Raw genomic sequence first — 15,605 nt, 5'->3', positions numbered from 1 at the left:
TACTTTACTCATTTGAACTAAAGATATGCAACTATACTAGCAACAGGAATTTGAACTGATTTAACAATACAAAACCTCTGACTATTTTGCATTAACTAAGCAAAGTTTTCAATTTTATTTTAATAATAATACATTGTTCTTGAAGTGATACAAGTGAACCATAAAAATGTTACAGAAAATTTGTGACAATATTTAACTCATAAGGAAAAAATTTCAGGAAATATGTTTTTTAAATAAAGGAAACAGCCTTCATGGTAGTAGTTGGCTTCCCCCCCCCCCTTTTTTTTTTTCTTAGCATGGCTTTCTGCTTCAAGGGAGAATTCTGCTTTAAAAGCTGAAGTATGTGGGAACACAAAAATTTGCATAATGACCTAGGATTATGAACAGAATTCAATATTACTAATGCTATGCCAGAAGAAATGCCTTCCTGAAATTCAAATGCACAAGTAACTAACATTTAGAGAGAGATTTATTCGTTCTACAGAAATACTTTTTTACATTTTCTTTTGGGATGTCACATCCTAATGTTGGCCAATATGTACTGCAAGATTCCTGACATTTGGGTTTGAAACTTGTTTCAGAAGGATTAGACAATATGATGGAATTCATTGGAGAAAAATAGAAAAATGAGAGGATTACATCTTGGTTTAGTTTTTTTAAATCGTGAATTGCTTAAAATAATTTTAAGAAGTCTTCCACAGCTATTTATCTAGAAATGTTAGGGGCTAAGATTATTGTACTGCAAACATGGACAGCCTCAGGAACTGCTTGCCGTTTAAAGAAATGTCTTCAATTCCCAGCTAAGATACAAGTTGTCAGACATAAACAATGACTATATGGCTATTAGTATAATGGAGGAACTTATTTAATGTAAAGGTGTTCTCCAGAGCATTTTTGCATTCAAAATAGTTTTTGTAAGGAAGCATATATATTCCCAGTTCTTCCTAATAAGCAAACACATTTTCCACCATCTTCTTGCTGTTTTGAAGTTCCCTGTTGGTACACCTCATTGCTGTTAACATCTGATGCAACTTTCTGCCTGTGAAATGGGAACTCCACAGTGTTACTGATCTTACAGCTGTCACTCATGTCACTCCTTCCTGCATGTTTTCAACTGCACATTCAATACACTTTTTTTCCCTAAATTATTCATTGCATCAAAGTATTTTAGATGTCAAGAACAAACCTATTTGATAAATTATAAAGGCAGCCAAACAATGATTCCTGGCTATTGAACATGTGTCGATTCCTCCAGAATCACAGCAAGGATAGGCCAGGAGGGACATCAGCTGGGCCAAATATATTTCAGCCTTGCCAGGCTTCAGGATTGAAGGGAAGGAGCTGAAGGTCTATGAGGATGGAGGTTGAAAGGTTGGGCAGGAGGAGATTAGGAGAAGAAGAGGGAGTATTCACTATGAAAAGCCACGTAAGAGGTTTGCCTTTGGTGACAAAATTGTCTCACTACAGTTATTAGCTTCTCTGCAGTTACAGGAAAAGGAGACAGATATCCAAGGACTATGCTGGTAACTGACACAGTAGAATAAATCAAACTTCATGTTAGTGTTCTCTAGGGACCAATGCCTTTGCAGCAAATCCTGATAACAATCCCATAAATTATATGACAACTAACAAGATGTTTTGATCTTAAGTCAGGTACGGATTTGATATGATTTGAAATATCACTCATTATTATTTATTTTGACTCACTAACTTGTGCTTGGGGTTCAAATGAGGTTTTAAAAGTTACTAAATCTTTGAGCACATCCTCACTTGATAACCAGAAGACAGAAACTGATCTGATAGAGCTGATTAAAAAAAAAAAAGTATAATTTATGTTATATACACTCCAAATCAAAAGAAAAATCATTACGAGCTAATGGTAATGTATCGTAAAACTAGTGGTATACACTTTTGGAAGTTATACTAAAAGCACTATTTACGCTTTGATATTAAATCTGCCTTATCTGTAGTTTAAATTAATTAGGTGTCACAAGTCTATTTTCCCAGCAGTCAGTAAAAGCATCTAGAAAGCAACTCAGAGCACTCAAGACACTAGTTTTTCCTTTGCCATTAGATATAAACGGAGTCATCTTTTTAAGCCCTCCCCTCCTTCCCTTCTCCCCACGCACAAACCACCCAGACACGTCAGCTGGGTATCTGAAGTTAAGGGGTGTGAATTTTCGTCAAATTGTTTACAGATGCCCTGAGAACGAAGTGAAGCTCTACAATTGCTGAAGCTGTTATTCACTGTGGACTACTACAGTCCACTTGTGGCCCTTGGTCTCCAGCCATAAACCTTGTCCCCGGCTTGCTCCAACACTAGCACTCGTGCAACCACATGCCAGTTAACAGTACTGCTGAAGGCAATCCAGACACGGTCATCTTGAACTGCTGCTTTTCAACTCGGACTCATGCTTTGGGGATTTAGAAAGTTTTATCCAGCATCTAAATGGGTGTTGTTATATGTAGACGGTATGTCCTAAAGCAATGAGCCTAAGAAAACAACATGAGTGCTACAGTTTTATCAAATATTTAAAATATTATTTAAGAAATTAGATAATAATAATAAAGGGGAACAGCAATTGCCTACCAGTTTTAATACCAAGAAAATAACTGAACCATACAATACATAGTTTGAATCCTTAGGACACCTATAAACTATGGGTTTTTCTCTCTAACTTTAGATAACTATGCTTATGGAGTGCATATGTATTCATTAAATTTAAACAAAATTTGGTACTGGAGGTAAGTTGTTTGATACTTCAAAATGAACTTCCACACAAAAACTAACTGAAAGGACCATCGAAAAGGGGTGGTTTTTTTGTTTTTTTTTTTTTTGTTTTTTTTGTTTTAATCAAAGAGTATGGTACGAATCAAAATCAGCCAGCCAGCAACCAATCATTCTGCACAAGCTGCAAGGGCGCACCCAGCTCCCTCTGGGGAAACAGTTCTGATTCTGAACTGACTCCCATTCTTTTTGAAGATCACAAAAGTATGTGTTTAAAGATTTAAGTGCAAGACGTTTAGAGACACATTAGCTTCTTATAATCTTATAATGTTAAAATCGAGCAAAAAATATTAATTGGTCATTCCCCCTAAACTGGGATTTCCCTGACTACAGACTAATTTCAAAAAACGAAAAGGAGCTTGGGAATCTGCAAAACAAGGAACATAATGGAGTGAAATAGAATTTACAAGGGAATTTATAGTTTGGGGAGCACAAAGAACCACACACATTTTTTAAGCAGTACTTGAATCAGTGTGGAGAGGATGCAAGTTCTTACAAACACACTCCTTTTAAAAATACTGTAGGGGTGCCAGTTGTAATATTTATTACAGTTTCATTTCTTTGCAATAAAGGCCAACAATTTGGCAGCACACAGTACGCTGGTACAGTACGTATTTTATTTCTCTGTGAATCAGCAATTGAAGTTAAGTGTAAGAGCTTTTACAACAAACTTATCTTGGGTTTTTAATCATAAAGAGTTAATTACTTACCCAATGATATGCTGATCAATGAAATTTAAACAGCCTTCAAAATGCAATAAAAATAGCACAAAAAACAATGCACACTTGTTGAAACCATGCAGGAAAACAAATTGCATGCTCTCATTCCACTAGAGCGAGTGGCTTTAGTAGCACTAATTCACACTCTGGCAGATAAAAGATACAATACAAATAATACCAGAGAACTCACAAATAGTGCTCTATAGAGTGAGGTAGTGTTTTCACAAAAGACTAGTCCCGATGCTCTCCTCTCTTTTAAGTATCCACACCCAAAGTTTCCCTCGTAGATACTCTTAGGAAGATGGAAATGGAAGGAGAAAGCAGAGTGATGGGATTGTGGCAGAATGAATGCATAAGCAGCTTTACTACACAGGAAAATTAAGGAAAACAGTCAAAGGATTCCAGAGAAAACAGCAGATAAAAGTAAATAAATATTTGTCATTATAGTTTCATCTATTAAAAGGTTTTCTGTAGCACAGCAAGGTGGATTATTTTTGTTTTATATTTTTCATAATTATTACAATATGTTAGCACCTTGTAGGTATGTAGCTACCTCTCAGTAAACAGAAACATTTTCCTGGTTTACCCTTAGTAGTTTGTATTTATATGGCAGGTCCAACTAAGTAAATTTAGAGGGACAAGCCTTCTCCTATACCATTTTTATTTTGTTGAAACATATTTCAAATAAATCATCCCAATTGTTTCAGAAGCAACCATGATGCATCTATGTAAAAGAAGTGCCTGTGATGGGGATTACCCACTACAACCAAAGAAAAATATGATTGACTCCAAGATCTAAAATGTACCAGTGATCAATGATAACTTAAGAAATTAATTTTGAAGGTAGTAAAAAAGTAGTTAGTCATCTAGAAAATATTTTAATATTAACATTAAAGCTGTGGACAAAAGACTTTAAAATTACACTGACTGTTATATTAGTAACTTTAACAGTAAGACTTCATTCTTTTATCTTTTTGTTCCCCACAAATACAAGCAATGACATCAATTAATTTTACTATTTAACTGCATGATCCCCATCAATGAATACAAACACAGCAAGAGGAGCCACTGCACTTTGTTTTATCTTGCAAATGTTTTTCCATATCAGAATCAAATGGACATACAGAAGTTGTATTCACTATAATTTGCTCCAATCTTTCCAGCAGCTCTATGATAGTATTTTTACAGAATCTACAGAAATCTTCATGTGAGAGAATTGAAGAGATGTCCTCCCATAATATTTCCTCCCCATCTAACTCTGAAGCCTTTCCATATCTATTTTAGATAATTTGCATTTAACACAGTATTGTATATTATGATTGTAAACTTGTAAAATGAAATTTTCCAGTGTTCAGTGCTACTTTTCATATTCCTTAACACACATTTCTGGACAGAAAATGACTTGAAGTTAAGTACCAAGTTACTGGTAGCAAATTTCTGAGGTGGTAGAGAAAGAAAGAAAGAGGGGGGCAGAGGTGCCCAGCTACAGCCACCCTTACTCTCAGCCCCACCCAGGCAATCTTGCACTGTAGACAGACCATCAGATGGAACCATCCCATCTGGACGCCTGTTCCCAGGTTTGCTAACTAGGCAGCTTTGTGCAGGGAACTTCCTGTTTCTGTGCCTCAGTTGCTCTAGAGTTCAGAGATCTACCAGTTAAAAGTAATAACTATTTAGACACTGTAAGACATTGAATGAAAATGCTGTCCCAAAAAGTAGGCAGAACTCAAGACTTATAACCTAAACTTTCTGAGGGAAGTAGACAATGTTACTGAATATTTGCATTAAAAAAAAAAAAAGAGAGAAAAAACTAAATTTAAGACAAAGCCTCTGACTATTTGCTAGGGAAGATCGCCTAATAAAGAAAAACAAGGTTGTAAGAAAAAAATAGAAAATTGTGGATGACAGAACTAGTCATTTTAAGTAACAGGCTTTACTGTACTTTAACAAAACAGTTTGAGTAAAATACAGTAGTCAAAAAAGAAAATACAAAAGTGGGTCCAATTTAATTTAGCACAAAAGAGATGGTAGACATTTTTCTGTGTTGCAATATTCTGAACTTAACGTTAAGCACACCAGTTAACTGAATTGCAGCATCATCTTTGAATTCTACTCTATTTCTGCTATGCTACAGGTTCCCCCAATTCAATACAGTGAGGTTAAAAAGATAATGCAGGACTCAAATCCAAGTGATCTACATCTCTCTAGCTTCTAAAACAACCTGTTACTACCATTTCCAAACCCGGCTCTACACAGCTCCAAACATACTGTGTTTACTATATGAAATCACTAGTCAGAGATGGAAGTTGCTTAGGCTGCTACGGTTTCATTTGTTACTCCTCTGTTTGATGCTGCATTTTAATGGAAATTTGAGTGGAGAAATTTGTAAAATGCATCAAAAAACCCCCAAGCCTTGAAAACTTTACTGTTTTATTAGTATTTCAGTGAATGCTTCCAGAATTTCTCATCAAATAACAATACTGAAAAAACAGTAAAACTCAGTGTTATGTTTCACATCTCTTTGTGTGGTATGGTTTACTTTATTATTGCTATTATTTGCAACCATGAACAGTAATTTACTAACCTGAAATAAACTACAAAATAATCTCTGCTTGTCAAAAGAAGCTACTTCAGACTCTCATAGTATAATCCACAGAACGACAGAAACAGGACGTTTTATTTGTGCGTACATTTTGCACATGCAAGTGAATGATACTTCAAACGACAACCTGACAAAGATCACATACAAGTATTCTGCCACTGTAACATCAACTGGACACTATTAATTTCATGATGAGGACTTCAGCACTTTCAAATCTACCACATATCCTAAACCAAAGCAAGCAAGTTTACCTTACTGAGGAAGCAGCCTTCCTTTTTCCCAGTTAATTCCTTTTAATTCCCCATGCTGATCCCATACTATTTATGGAAAACACTGAATAATAAAAACATGCAGCCTTTCAAGTCCAGGAAAGGAGCATTCTTTAAAGAAAATTCACACTGATTAAAGAGTAACAGTTTATTAGATATATATCTGTAATACCATACTACTAGAAATGTGGACCTTACATTACACGTTTTTGAAACGAGAACAGGTAGAGAAAACATGGCATAATGTGTGTTAGTGAAGCAGTGTGGCACACTACCAAGCAAGACATGCTGGAAGTAAGCAAGATACCCATGACAACGGGCATCCATCAGAATATGACTTACAGGCAGGTTTCTTGCTGAGTCCAAATACAGAATAAGCAATGCAGAAGAAAGCCCATCATTGGCTTGGTCTTTATCAGCTCTAATGCTTGTTAGCACCTAAACCAAAAAATATACTGTAAGCCTTCCTCTGCAAATCAAGCAAGAACATGGTATCGTTTCAGCCCCATTCCTGAAAAATACTTTAAGAATATCTCCCCAAGCCCAAACATTCACAAATGCACATAAAAAAGCAATAACTTTTAAAGACTCTATATAAATACAGATATAGATATTTCAACAAATTCCACCCCAATCCCTAGTTTGCCTTTTTTTTTTTTTTTTTTTTTTTTTTAAATACTGGACAGATTACATATCATGGCCAATTTTATCTCCCAATCTAATGAAATGTCAGTGGATGTTCTCAAACTGTAACATTAAGAGAAAAGAAGAAAAAGAAGCCTTTTAAAATCCCATGCCACAAAAGCACACTGTCAAGGTATGATTGATGTGTTGTAAAGAAAGTTACACTAGAATAAAATTACAGGTTTATCCAAATTTATCACAGCTAGAGAATTAAATTACTTGTATTTTTTAACAAAAAAAGGAAAAGTAAAGATTAGGATAAAATATAATGTGTTCCTTTAATACCTTGTCTAGATTTTCAGCAGTTGGCATCAATGTGAGCCATTCCAGTTTTAAATGCAATTTTCCTTTGGACACTTCATCCAAAGTAAACCACTAAAAGTTAAGCAAAGTAATGTGAAATAACCTGTCACCAAACAAATACATATGACTGCAATTGGCTCTTTAGGGCATTTAACAAATGTTAAGCCACAGTAGAAATCCAGTAGAGCTGAAATCTGCATAACCTGAAAAGATCTGATTCATTGTTTAAAATTGTTTCAAAGTTACACTAAGTATTAAGACAAAGAATAGCTATTCAGCTGCATAATACAAAAATGGTCATGCAGGCCTTCACACTATGTAATAAAAGCATTCTAAGATACCAAATCTGTAAGTTCTGTAAGACTGTTCTTGAAATACAAGCCCCACATAACATTACTATAAAATCTCACTTACATATAGGACAAAACTTCAATTTTCCAGTAAGTTAGTTTAATTAATCTACTAAGTCTAATAGTAGTTAATTCAAGCAAACAGCTGTTCTCCTAGAAGAAAAAAATCCTTGCCAAATACATAGGTCACTGTTTTTTACATTAACATAGTAGCAATATTAAACGCCAAGACAGAAGAAGAATTGCATTGTTCTTCCACCAATTCAGATATCCCCTAAACCACTTCACTGATGGTCAGGGAGTCTATTTTTATAGCATTAGGGCTGTTCTTGCATGTAAGGGATACAGGAACCATCTCCATAAAAAAAAGAAAACAAAAAACAAGATGAACAACTAAACATACAGCGTATGTTTCTTATCAAAACTTACCAAATACTTACCTCATCCAAAAGACGCTCCTTCTCAACTTCGATTAAATCTATCATCAGACTAGGAAAAACAAACAAAAAAAATCCCACGGTATTTTAGGGGAGAAGCAAAAGCCGCAATACAGAACTGACCCCACCCGCCCCGTGCCTGCTGAATGTCGAGGCTTCTACTGAGAGCAAGAGAGCAGAACAGTGCTATTCTTTTAGCCAGCAATAGAGGAAGAACTAGGGAATGAAACAGCTGTAACAGGAGGGATATGGAATAATAGAAAATATGCCTATACTAGAGCCCATTTTGTAGCTTGAAGGGCAACTGGCACATTATGGCTCGCATACATATGACTAAACTCTCAAAATAGTGACCACATCCAAACTACCCATTGGAAACAGCCCCTGGACATACCCTATGACCCATTTCATGCTTTGGCATTGTCTAGGAGAGTGCTAGTTTGCACAGGCTAAACCAGGGAGTGAGCTAAAAATTAAGCAGTACAGACAACTGCATGCCAGTGCAAGAACATTTGCCTTAGCCTTTTATTTTACTAGTACTGATGTACCCATTATGATCAAGCTGCTGCTTTTTCCCCCCCCTTCAGTGTAAGATTAGGGAAGTGCAAAGAAAAGAAGCCTTGGTACTACCTACTTCTTTAAATAAATGAGAGGAGAAGTAGGTACTGTTGCTCCTGTTAAGAGAGAAGGAGCTGGAAAGATAAGGGAGTTCTACTCTGTATGGAAAGCAACAATGGGAAGCTCCAAAACTCTGCAAGAAATAAAGGTGACAAATTACTGGAGAAAGAAGCTGACTAAAACCCAGGTATGTTTATGGGTAAACACTAGAGGTAGGCCTATGGAAGCTAACAGTGAGCAATGTTTGTAAAAGCATTACAGCAAAATTATTTTTTTAATCAAACTGCTAAGATCAGCTTTTAGAGAAGAATAAACTCTGAGCTAGCCTTTTTAAAACTATGCAGATGAAGAAGATATGCAGTTATAAAACTTTATCAATCTTGCCTGAGCAAATAATCAAGACTTCATGCTAGGTTAAGAACATTAAAGCAAGCAGGGTTAATTTCTTTTAAAGAAAGCAAAAAATCAAAAAAACACACTTTTCTTTCTGGATACACACAACACTTACCTTATTTTTTTTGTATAAATATATATCTGTACATACACACATATACCCCATACATATTTTTAATACATCTATTTATATACATGGGGAATCCAAAGAATTAGAAAGCTATTTACTATCAGAATTTTGAAAAGATATGTAATTTATAAATTGAATAATATAGCAGAAATAAAAAATGCAATAAAAATTAAAAAGATTACACCAAAATACTTAATCTCTTTGTCAATACCTAAAAACATATTCTTCATAACATTTACCTTCCCAGGAAGTCATCTTTATCTGGATCTTCATCAAAAAGCTCAATCTCTAGCTCTTGTCCCGGATGTTCATATACTAAGGCCTGGAAGTACAATAACATAGATGGCACCATCAATAGCAAAACAAACTAGCTTTGTCGAATGTCAGAGTAACAACGAAATATTGAACGGCAATGCTTCCATGAATTTATTAACACATGTCAATAACCAAATGCTTTAAAAATATGTAATCTATTATGAGCAGGGCAATTTAAGAGCTTTTGAGATACGATTTGTTGGTATTAAGGGACTAGACTGGTTTTTAGACTTATTGAGGCTCAATCTAGAAAAAAAAAATGTACAAATCAATAGGGAGTTTCTGTTTTGTTACAGAACTTTGGGGTTCTATAGGGAGACAACAAGAAGTTTCTCAAGGAAACACTCAGAATATTTAATCTAGTAAAACAGTTTTTAGAACACAACTTTACAGAACACACAATATGACTTTTTAACTGATTATACCTCATAAACTTCATTCCACTTTGGATTGAGATTTTCTTTGATGACCTTGCTTTGGAAAATCTGGTTGCCCACACGGATGATTCCATAAGGATCTGACTTCCCTTTGACAATCCCTTTTAAGTAAGTATCTTTCCCCTCCAGGTCCTGGGCTTCAATGAAGTGTATCCTTAGAACACCCTGAAAAAGGAAAAAAATCTGTTTATCTAGTAACCTGAATAGTAAACCTTTATGTCACCACAATTTATGCAATATACTTTTTAAAATTTCAATTGCTATTTCCTTAACACGAAACTTATCTCCTAATTTGGATATTTTTCTGTATTCCAAATATTTTGTAGCAAGAATAATTCTATTTTGGATTCCTACCACTTGCAGAAAGCAAGATGGACATGGTAAATGGAAGGATATCAATGATGATCCACATACACAGCAGACTTAGTACTCAGATTCCGGAAAAGAAAAACTGTCATCAACAATCAGAAACATGCCAGTTACATCAAGAAACTCCATGGTACTGGAAATGAGTAGTAATAAGTAGTAACAGTTTTTTAGTGAAGAGCACTAATAATAATTTGAGATGATAATAATAAAACACATGCTACTTAATTTTTAGTTTATACAATTGAACTTTACTTCATTAGGTAATATATGAAAGATTCTAGCAAGACAGAAAAATAACCCCCTCCCCCTTGTTTTTGTTATCATCAAACATTAACTCCATAGATAAATGGATTTGTTTATTTTTAAGTGACTGGATTTATGATATTGTGTACTATTGCAATAACTATATTTAGAAATTCACATATATGTGCCCATCTTTAAAAATAAATACTACAAAAAAAATTCCAGATTATTAACAGAAACATCCTTACCTTTGGTATAGGAAACCGCAACTGAGCAAGCTGCACTTCACTGACAAGGGGGACTGTAATTCTATTTGGAAGGACCAGGTAGTTGGATATTATATCCAATATTATTGTATCTGATAAGCCACTATTGGAAAAAAAAAACATCAGTTACTTCATGAGAATTCATTTTAAACATGTTTTATGTCACACTAGTATGCTGAGGCTGCTTGAGCACAAAACTTTATAGGAACTCCTTTATCCTTTTGCTGCTCCACAGCCTCACCTTGTTTTCAACTAGAAGACACATCTGTGCTTTAAATAGCCTTTTTATTTTTTGGGGGGAAAGGATTCTTGTCAAAAAGGCCACCAGGTGGAAGCAGCTGATACAAAATAGCAGAAACAGAAGATGCCCACATAAAGTTCTCATTTTCCTGCCACTGTAATTAATTTCCCCCCTCCCTTCAAAATTACCCAGATTAAAAGGCTGTCGCATAAGGCTGTTTGCCTCCATTACGTATCAATGAAATGGATGTTAACTGGTATCTATTTTTGTAGTTCAGTAATGATTTAACTGCCCCTGCAAGTTAAGCGCTGCTCTATCATTAGGAAGCCAGGCGTCCTCTCGAGCTAGGAGGACTGTCGTTTAAAACAGAAACGCAAAGAAAACATGCTCTGCGTACAAGTAAAATAGAGCCTATGGCAGGCAAAACAGGTTTTGTGTGGCAAAAAGGGAGCGGCAATACAATCACACTGGTAACAAACCGTTAAAAACCCAGCCCCGATTCTCCCCCCCGAAAAGATCTCCTAATCTCAGAGTTCACCCAGTTGGGTCTGAACTGGCAACAAATCAGTACATTGTCAGACAAGCACCACTCTCCAGCTGCATTGCCTACGCTGGCACAAGGGTAGAACTGCAGTGGGGCACTTCACCATGGATTGCAGCCAAAGGTCAGAGAGGCCGTGCCAAAAAATACTTAGGTATTTCTGAAGTACAGGCGCACTCTTGCTAAAGCTCCAGGGATGACCTGCACATGTGATTTCTCTGAGTAAATACACTTGCTTTAAGACTCTTTCTAAAGTCTTTCTGAACTTAAGACACAGATAACATAAGATGTTTGATTACTGAGAACATTACTGTGTGGAATCGCCTGGAGTTGTTTTTCTAAGACTGGATCAGCACTTGGGAGTGGTTCTGATTCTGCAGCTGGCATACTTACACGAACACAAAAGTTGTCAGCAAATTTTCTTTCCAGATGAAACTTAAGTATGTATTACGTTACAGTGCAAACAATAAACATAGTATGGTAGAGATGGGTAACAGAACAAACCCATGAAATACAACCTGGCTCATTTCAAATTCCCATTGATCCTTAATGCTAGAGATCTGCAACCTGGACAGCTTATATCCCCTTGGCTGCCCTGCTTCACCACAAACGCACCTGTTAGGAAGGTCTAGGAAGACTAAAAGCCTTACACCTTGTCAAGTTGCACTTTTCCCTTAACTCATACACAGGAATCTACGCCAGAAGCCTGGTCTCTAATTTATAAGGGTAAACATGTAAATGGAGACATCTGCATGAAATCTCTCTCACTAAAATACTGCACTGAAACTTGTGCATCACTGAAGCATTTTAAACTCCTAAGAGAAAGTTTCTATCTGTGTTGGGTGCTTGGTCACCAGCTAAATAAAGGAGCTGAGACATAGTAGGTGAAATTCCCACATAAAGGCTTTAAACTACATTCTTGAGAAATTTTAGCCCATAATGAGAGGTTTTAGAGTTCAAGTAAAACACAGCAAAATAAATGCTTAATGGTAAGACAACAACAAGAACCTGTGATTACAGGCTGAACTGTAATGGGTGGAATATTACCAGTTAACCTCAAATATTTACCCTTCTAAGCTTCTCATTGCTAAATTATAACAAAACTAGATTCATTATATTTATTACTACAAGAAGAAAAGAATGGTAAATCCAGAACATAAGAAAACAGGCTACTGTCCTCAAAACATAACATTAATCCTGACTGGGAAAAAAAACAATACTACTGATACAACCACCAAAAGCAAGGTTTGCTGGAAGAGGTAATACCTTGTTTGGCCAGTTCGTATAACTAGGAAAAGCAGGTGGTCCCTCCACATTGAATTATGTGGCTGTAACAGTGCTGCTTCATTTATTTGCTTACAAATCTTTAGGTTATACAAAAAGGTGTATTTTTTCTGGCAGTGGTTGCCATGAAAAATCAATTGCAGACTGGTCACTGCACCTATTATATCTGTGACATCAGTTTTCTTCATCACTTCAACTGTAAACCTAGAGAAACTATGATTATGTGATAGAACATGGTTGACTTTTTAATGGCATCCAATACACTAGAACAGAGGAAACTCAAGGTTGCATGAAGATCAATGTACAGGTCTATTCAGACCTGTATTTTTACTCTGAAAGAGACTACAGTGGACAATTAGGCTAATATATTGCTCAGAGGAAATATTTCCTCTCAAATCCTGAGCGTTCATTCATATATGTCCTAAAACAGGAGTGTTCATTCCCCTTCCTTTTTTGCTAAGTTTATCCAGTTACATTCACAAATGTTTTTATTATAAATGAACACTGAAATCCCACAAATGTATAGTTTCCTAAGGCAACTAATACCACGAGGTAATTATATTCTGTGAAAATAAGTAGCTTCCTTTAGTCGTCATTGTAACACGTCGCTTTTCAATCTTTCTCAATTCAGTTTTGCTAAACTTCAAGTTTTGAACTTACAAGTGCTAAACATTCTGTAAAATGGGCCAAGAAATTAGCTCCTACCTTTTATTAGACTTGAGATAAAAGGTTAAGATAAACATCTCAAGCACTTTTAACATTAAGAGGAAAAAGAGCTGAGGTGATGGTAACTACAAGAGCAACAAGCATACGTTGCAGGAAGAGCTTTTCAAAATACAAGTCTGATGACACAACTCCAGCAGATGTTAGGCCTTCAGATATCAGATCTATTTGTTCTGTTCCAGCTTTTGTTAACTTCCCTTCCTGGCAAGAAGAGAGAGCTTTGTCTTTATGTTCAGCAAAGCATATACTTGAAGAAAGGACAATTAATAGATAAAACTATCTGACCTAGGTCAGACAACAGCAAATAAGAGCAGAGGCAACTATGCCATAGCTACTTTGAAGGAAAGGTTATCAGGCCCTTCCTTAGTATTTAATTAAGATCACATGTGTTATGAAGTAAGGTATAGGCATAAATAAATCTATCCTAGACCTGGCAAAAAGTTCAGAGATATTAATTCATATTCAAATGGAGAACTACAAGAAATTTCCTTAAATAAGAGAAAGAAACTGCCTGAAGGATAACATAGCTCAGTCATTTTTAAGATTCACGATCATCTATGTTAGGACCGAACCCCAGTTCTATGATTCAGAAGGTCACTCTCACAATTTTATCCCAACAGAAAGACTTGAATTTCATTAAAACATCTGAGAAATTAATCTAAATGAATGAACGGGCATGATGGAGTTTTTCAGAAAGAAACGGGGCTCATATATGAGGAAGCAGATATTCAGTTTTTAAAAATGGGGAGCTGAAAAAGAATACTGAAGTTCATAAGTTATGAATTAAATGAACTCTAAAATTACATGCCCCTTTAAAAGGTAACAAAACTTATCTAATACCTCTACCACATATTAGCCAACTGGAATGCTACCAGTTGAAAAGGATTCTTTATCAGTACAAGGCAAAATGACAATGTTTTTATTATTTAGAAAACTAAGAATAATCTATGGAATACAAAGAGACGGAAACCACTGATCAAGCAATACAGGAAGTAGTATCAATTCAAACCCTTAGTTGGATGCATCATTGATAATCAACTGTTTTTCTTAACATCCTAAAAACTCTTAAATCTTTGGTTCTTAGTTGTGATAACAGAACAATTATTTTTTCAGTTCAGGAATATTAGAGAAATGTGAAATGCTTTAGATAGTTCATTCTAGCAAATGACTTCAAAAGCTCAGTTCTCTTGTGGAAAAATAACTGGCGGTTACCGGCTCAGTTGCATTGCTCTCTATTTACATTTAGCAACACTTACTAATTTTTAGTGATAGCATAGCACCTATATCTTTTCCTGCATTTTCTTCTCTTCACCCTGCAGAGACAGCACATCTCAGACTGCAGAGAGTACTTTCACTATATCCCAACTAACCATAACAGAACTCATCTTCCAGTCATCCAAAACCCCTCCCGACAGCACATGAGGCTTCTTGCTGCCTCCTTTCACATTCAGATTTTAATGCCACTCCTCCTATGAATTGTTTTTTTGTCCTTTTCCTAGTGGAGTCATAAAGAAAGGGCAATGGAAGCTGTTAACAGCTGACAGGGAAGCTTCCAGCAGAAGAAATTTATTTGGCAGAAGTCATTTGCAAAGAGAGAACAAATGAGCAGTTTAGCATGTAGCCAACAGCGGTAGGACTAAAGAGGTACCTGTGTCCACAGCACTCATGTTCATCGTTGCTTATAACAACTACAGTATGTCAGACTGTCATATGAAAATCTACAACCTATCTTTAGAGTCAAGAAAAATACAGCTCTGAAGAAATTTACTGGCAAGGCAGAACATGAGTTACCTCAGTTACAGTTACCATAGGAACTATACCGTCTAGATTGCAGCTATTATATGCATATGTGGCCAAGCCTGGTTGCTCTGGAAACCATAAACTTGAGATATT

General features: G+C 35.8%; 1 protein-coding gene across 3 annotated transcripts in view; it reads right to left on the bottom strand.

Moving 5' to 3' along the window:
* The window catches only part of ESYT2 (extended synaptotagmin 2), a 95,845-nt gene that overhangs the window by 18,212 nt on the left and 62,028 nt on the right, over nucleotides 1-15,605 (bottom strand). For all 3 annotated transcript variants that reach the window (XM_067291929.1, XM_067291931.1, XM_067291930.1), the window contains 6 exons: nucleotides 10,906-11,026; nucleotides 10,034-10,210; nucleotides 9,533-9,615; nucleotides 8,156-8,204; nucleotides 7,348-7,437; nucleotides 6,721-6,816 (listed from right to left, as the gene is read on the bottom strand). In XM_067291929.1, the coding sequence (XP_067148030.1) occupies nucleotides 6,721-6,816; nucleotides 7,348-7,437; nucleotides 8,156-8,204; nucleotides 9,533-9,615; nucleotides 10,034-10,210; nucleotides 10,906-11,026 (616 nt within the window). The remainder of the gene's footprint in view (nucleotides 1-6,720; nucleotides 6,817-7,347; nucleotides 7,438-8,155; nucleotides 8,205-9,532; nucleotides 9,616-10,033; nucleotides 10,211-10,905; nucleotides 11,027-15,605) is intronic.

Source organism: Apteryx mantelli, chromosome 2, assembly GCF_036417845.1.
Source record: "Apteryx mantelli isolate bAptMan1 chromosome 2, bAptMan1.hap1, whole genome shotgun sequence".
Classification (NCBI taxonomy): Eukaryota; Metazoa; Chordata; class Aves; order Apterygiformes; family Apterygidae; genus Apteryx; species Apteryx mantelli.
Note: the sequence above shows the minus strand (reverse complement) of the source record. Positions and strands in the feature narration are given on the sequence as shown.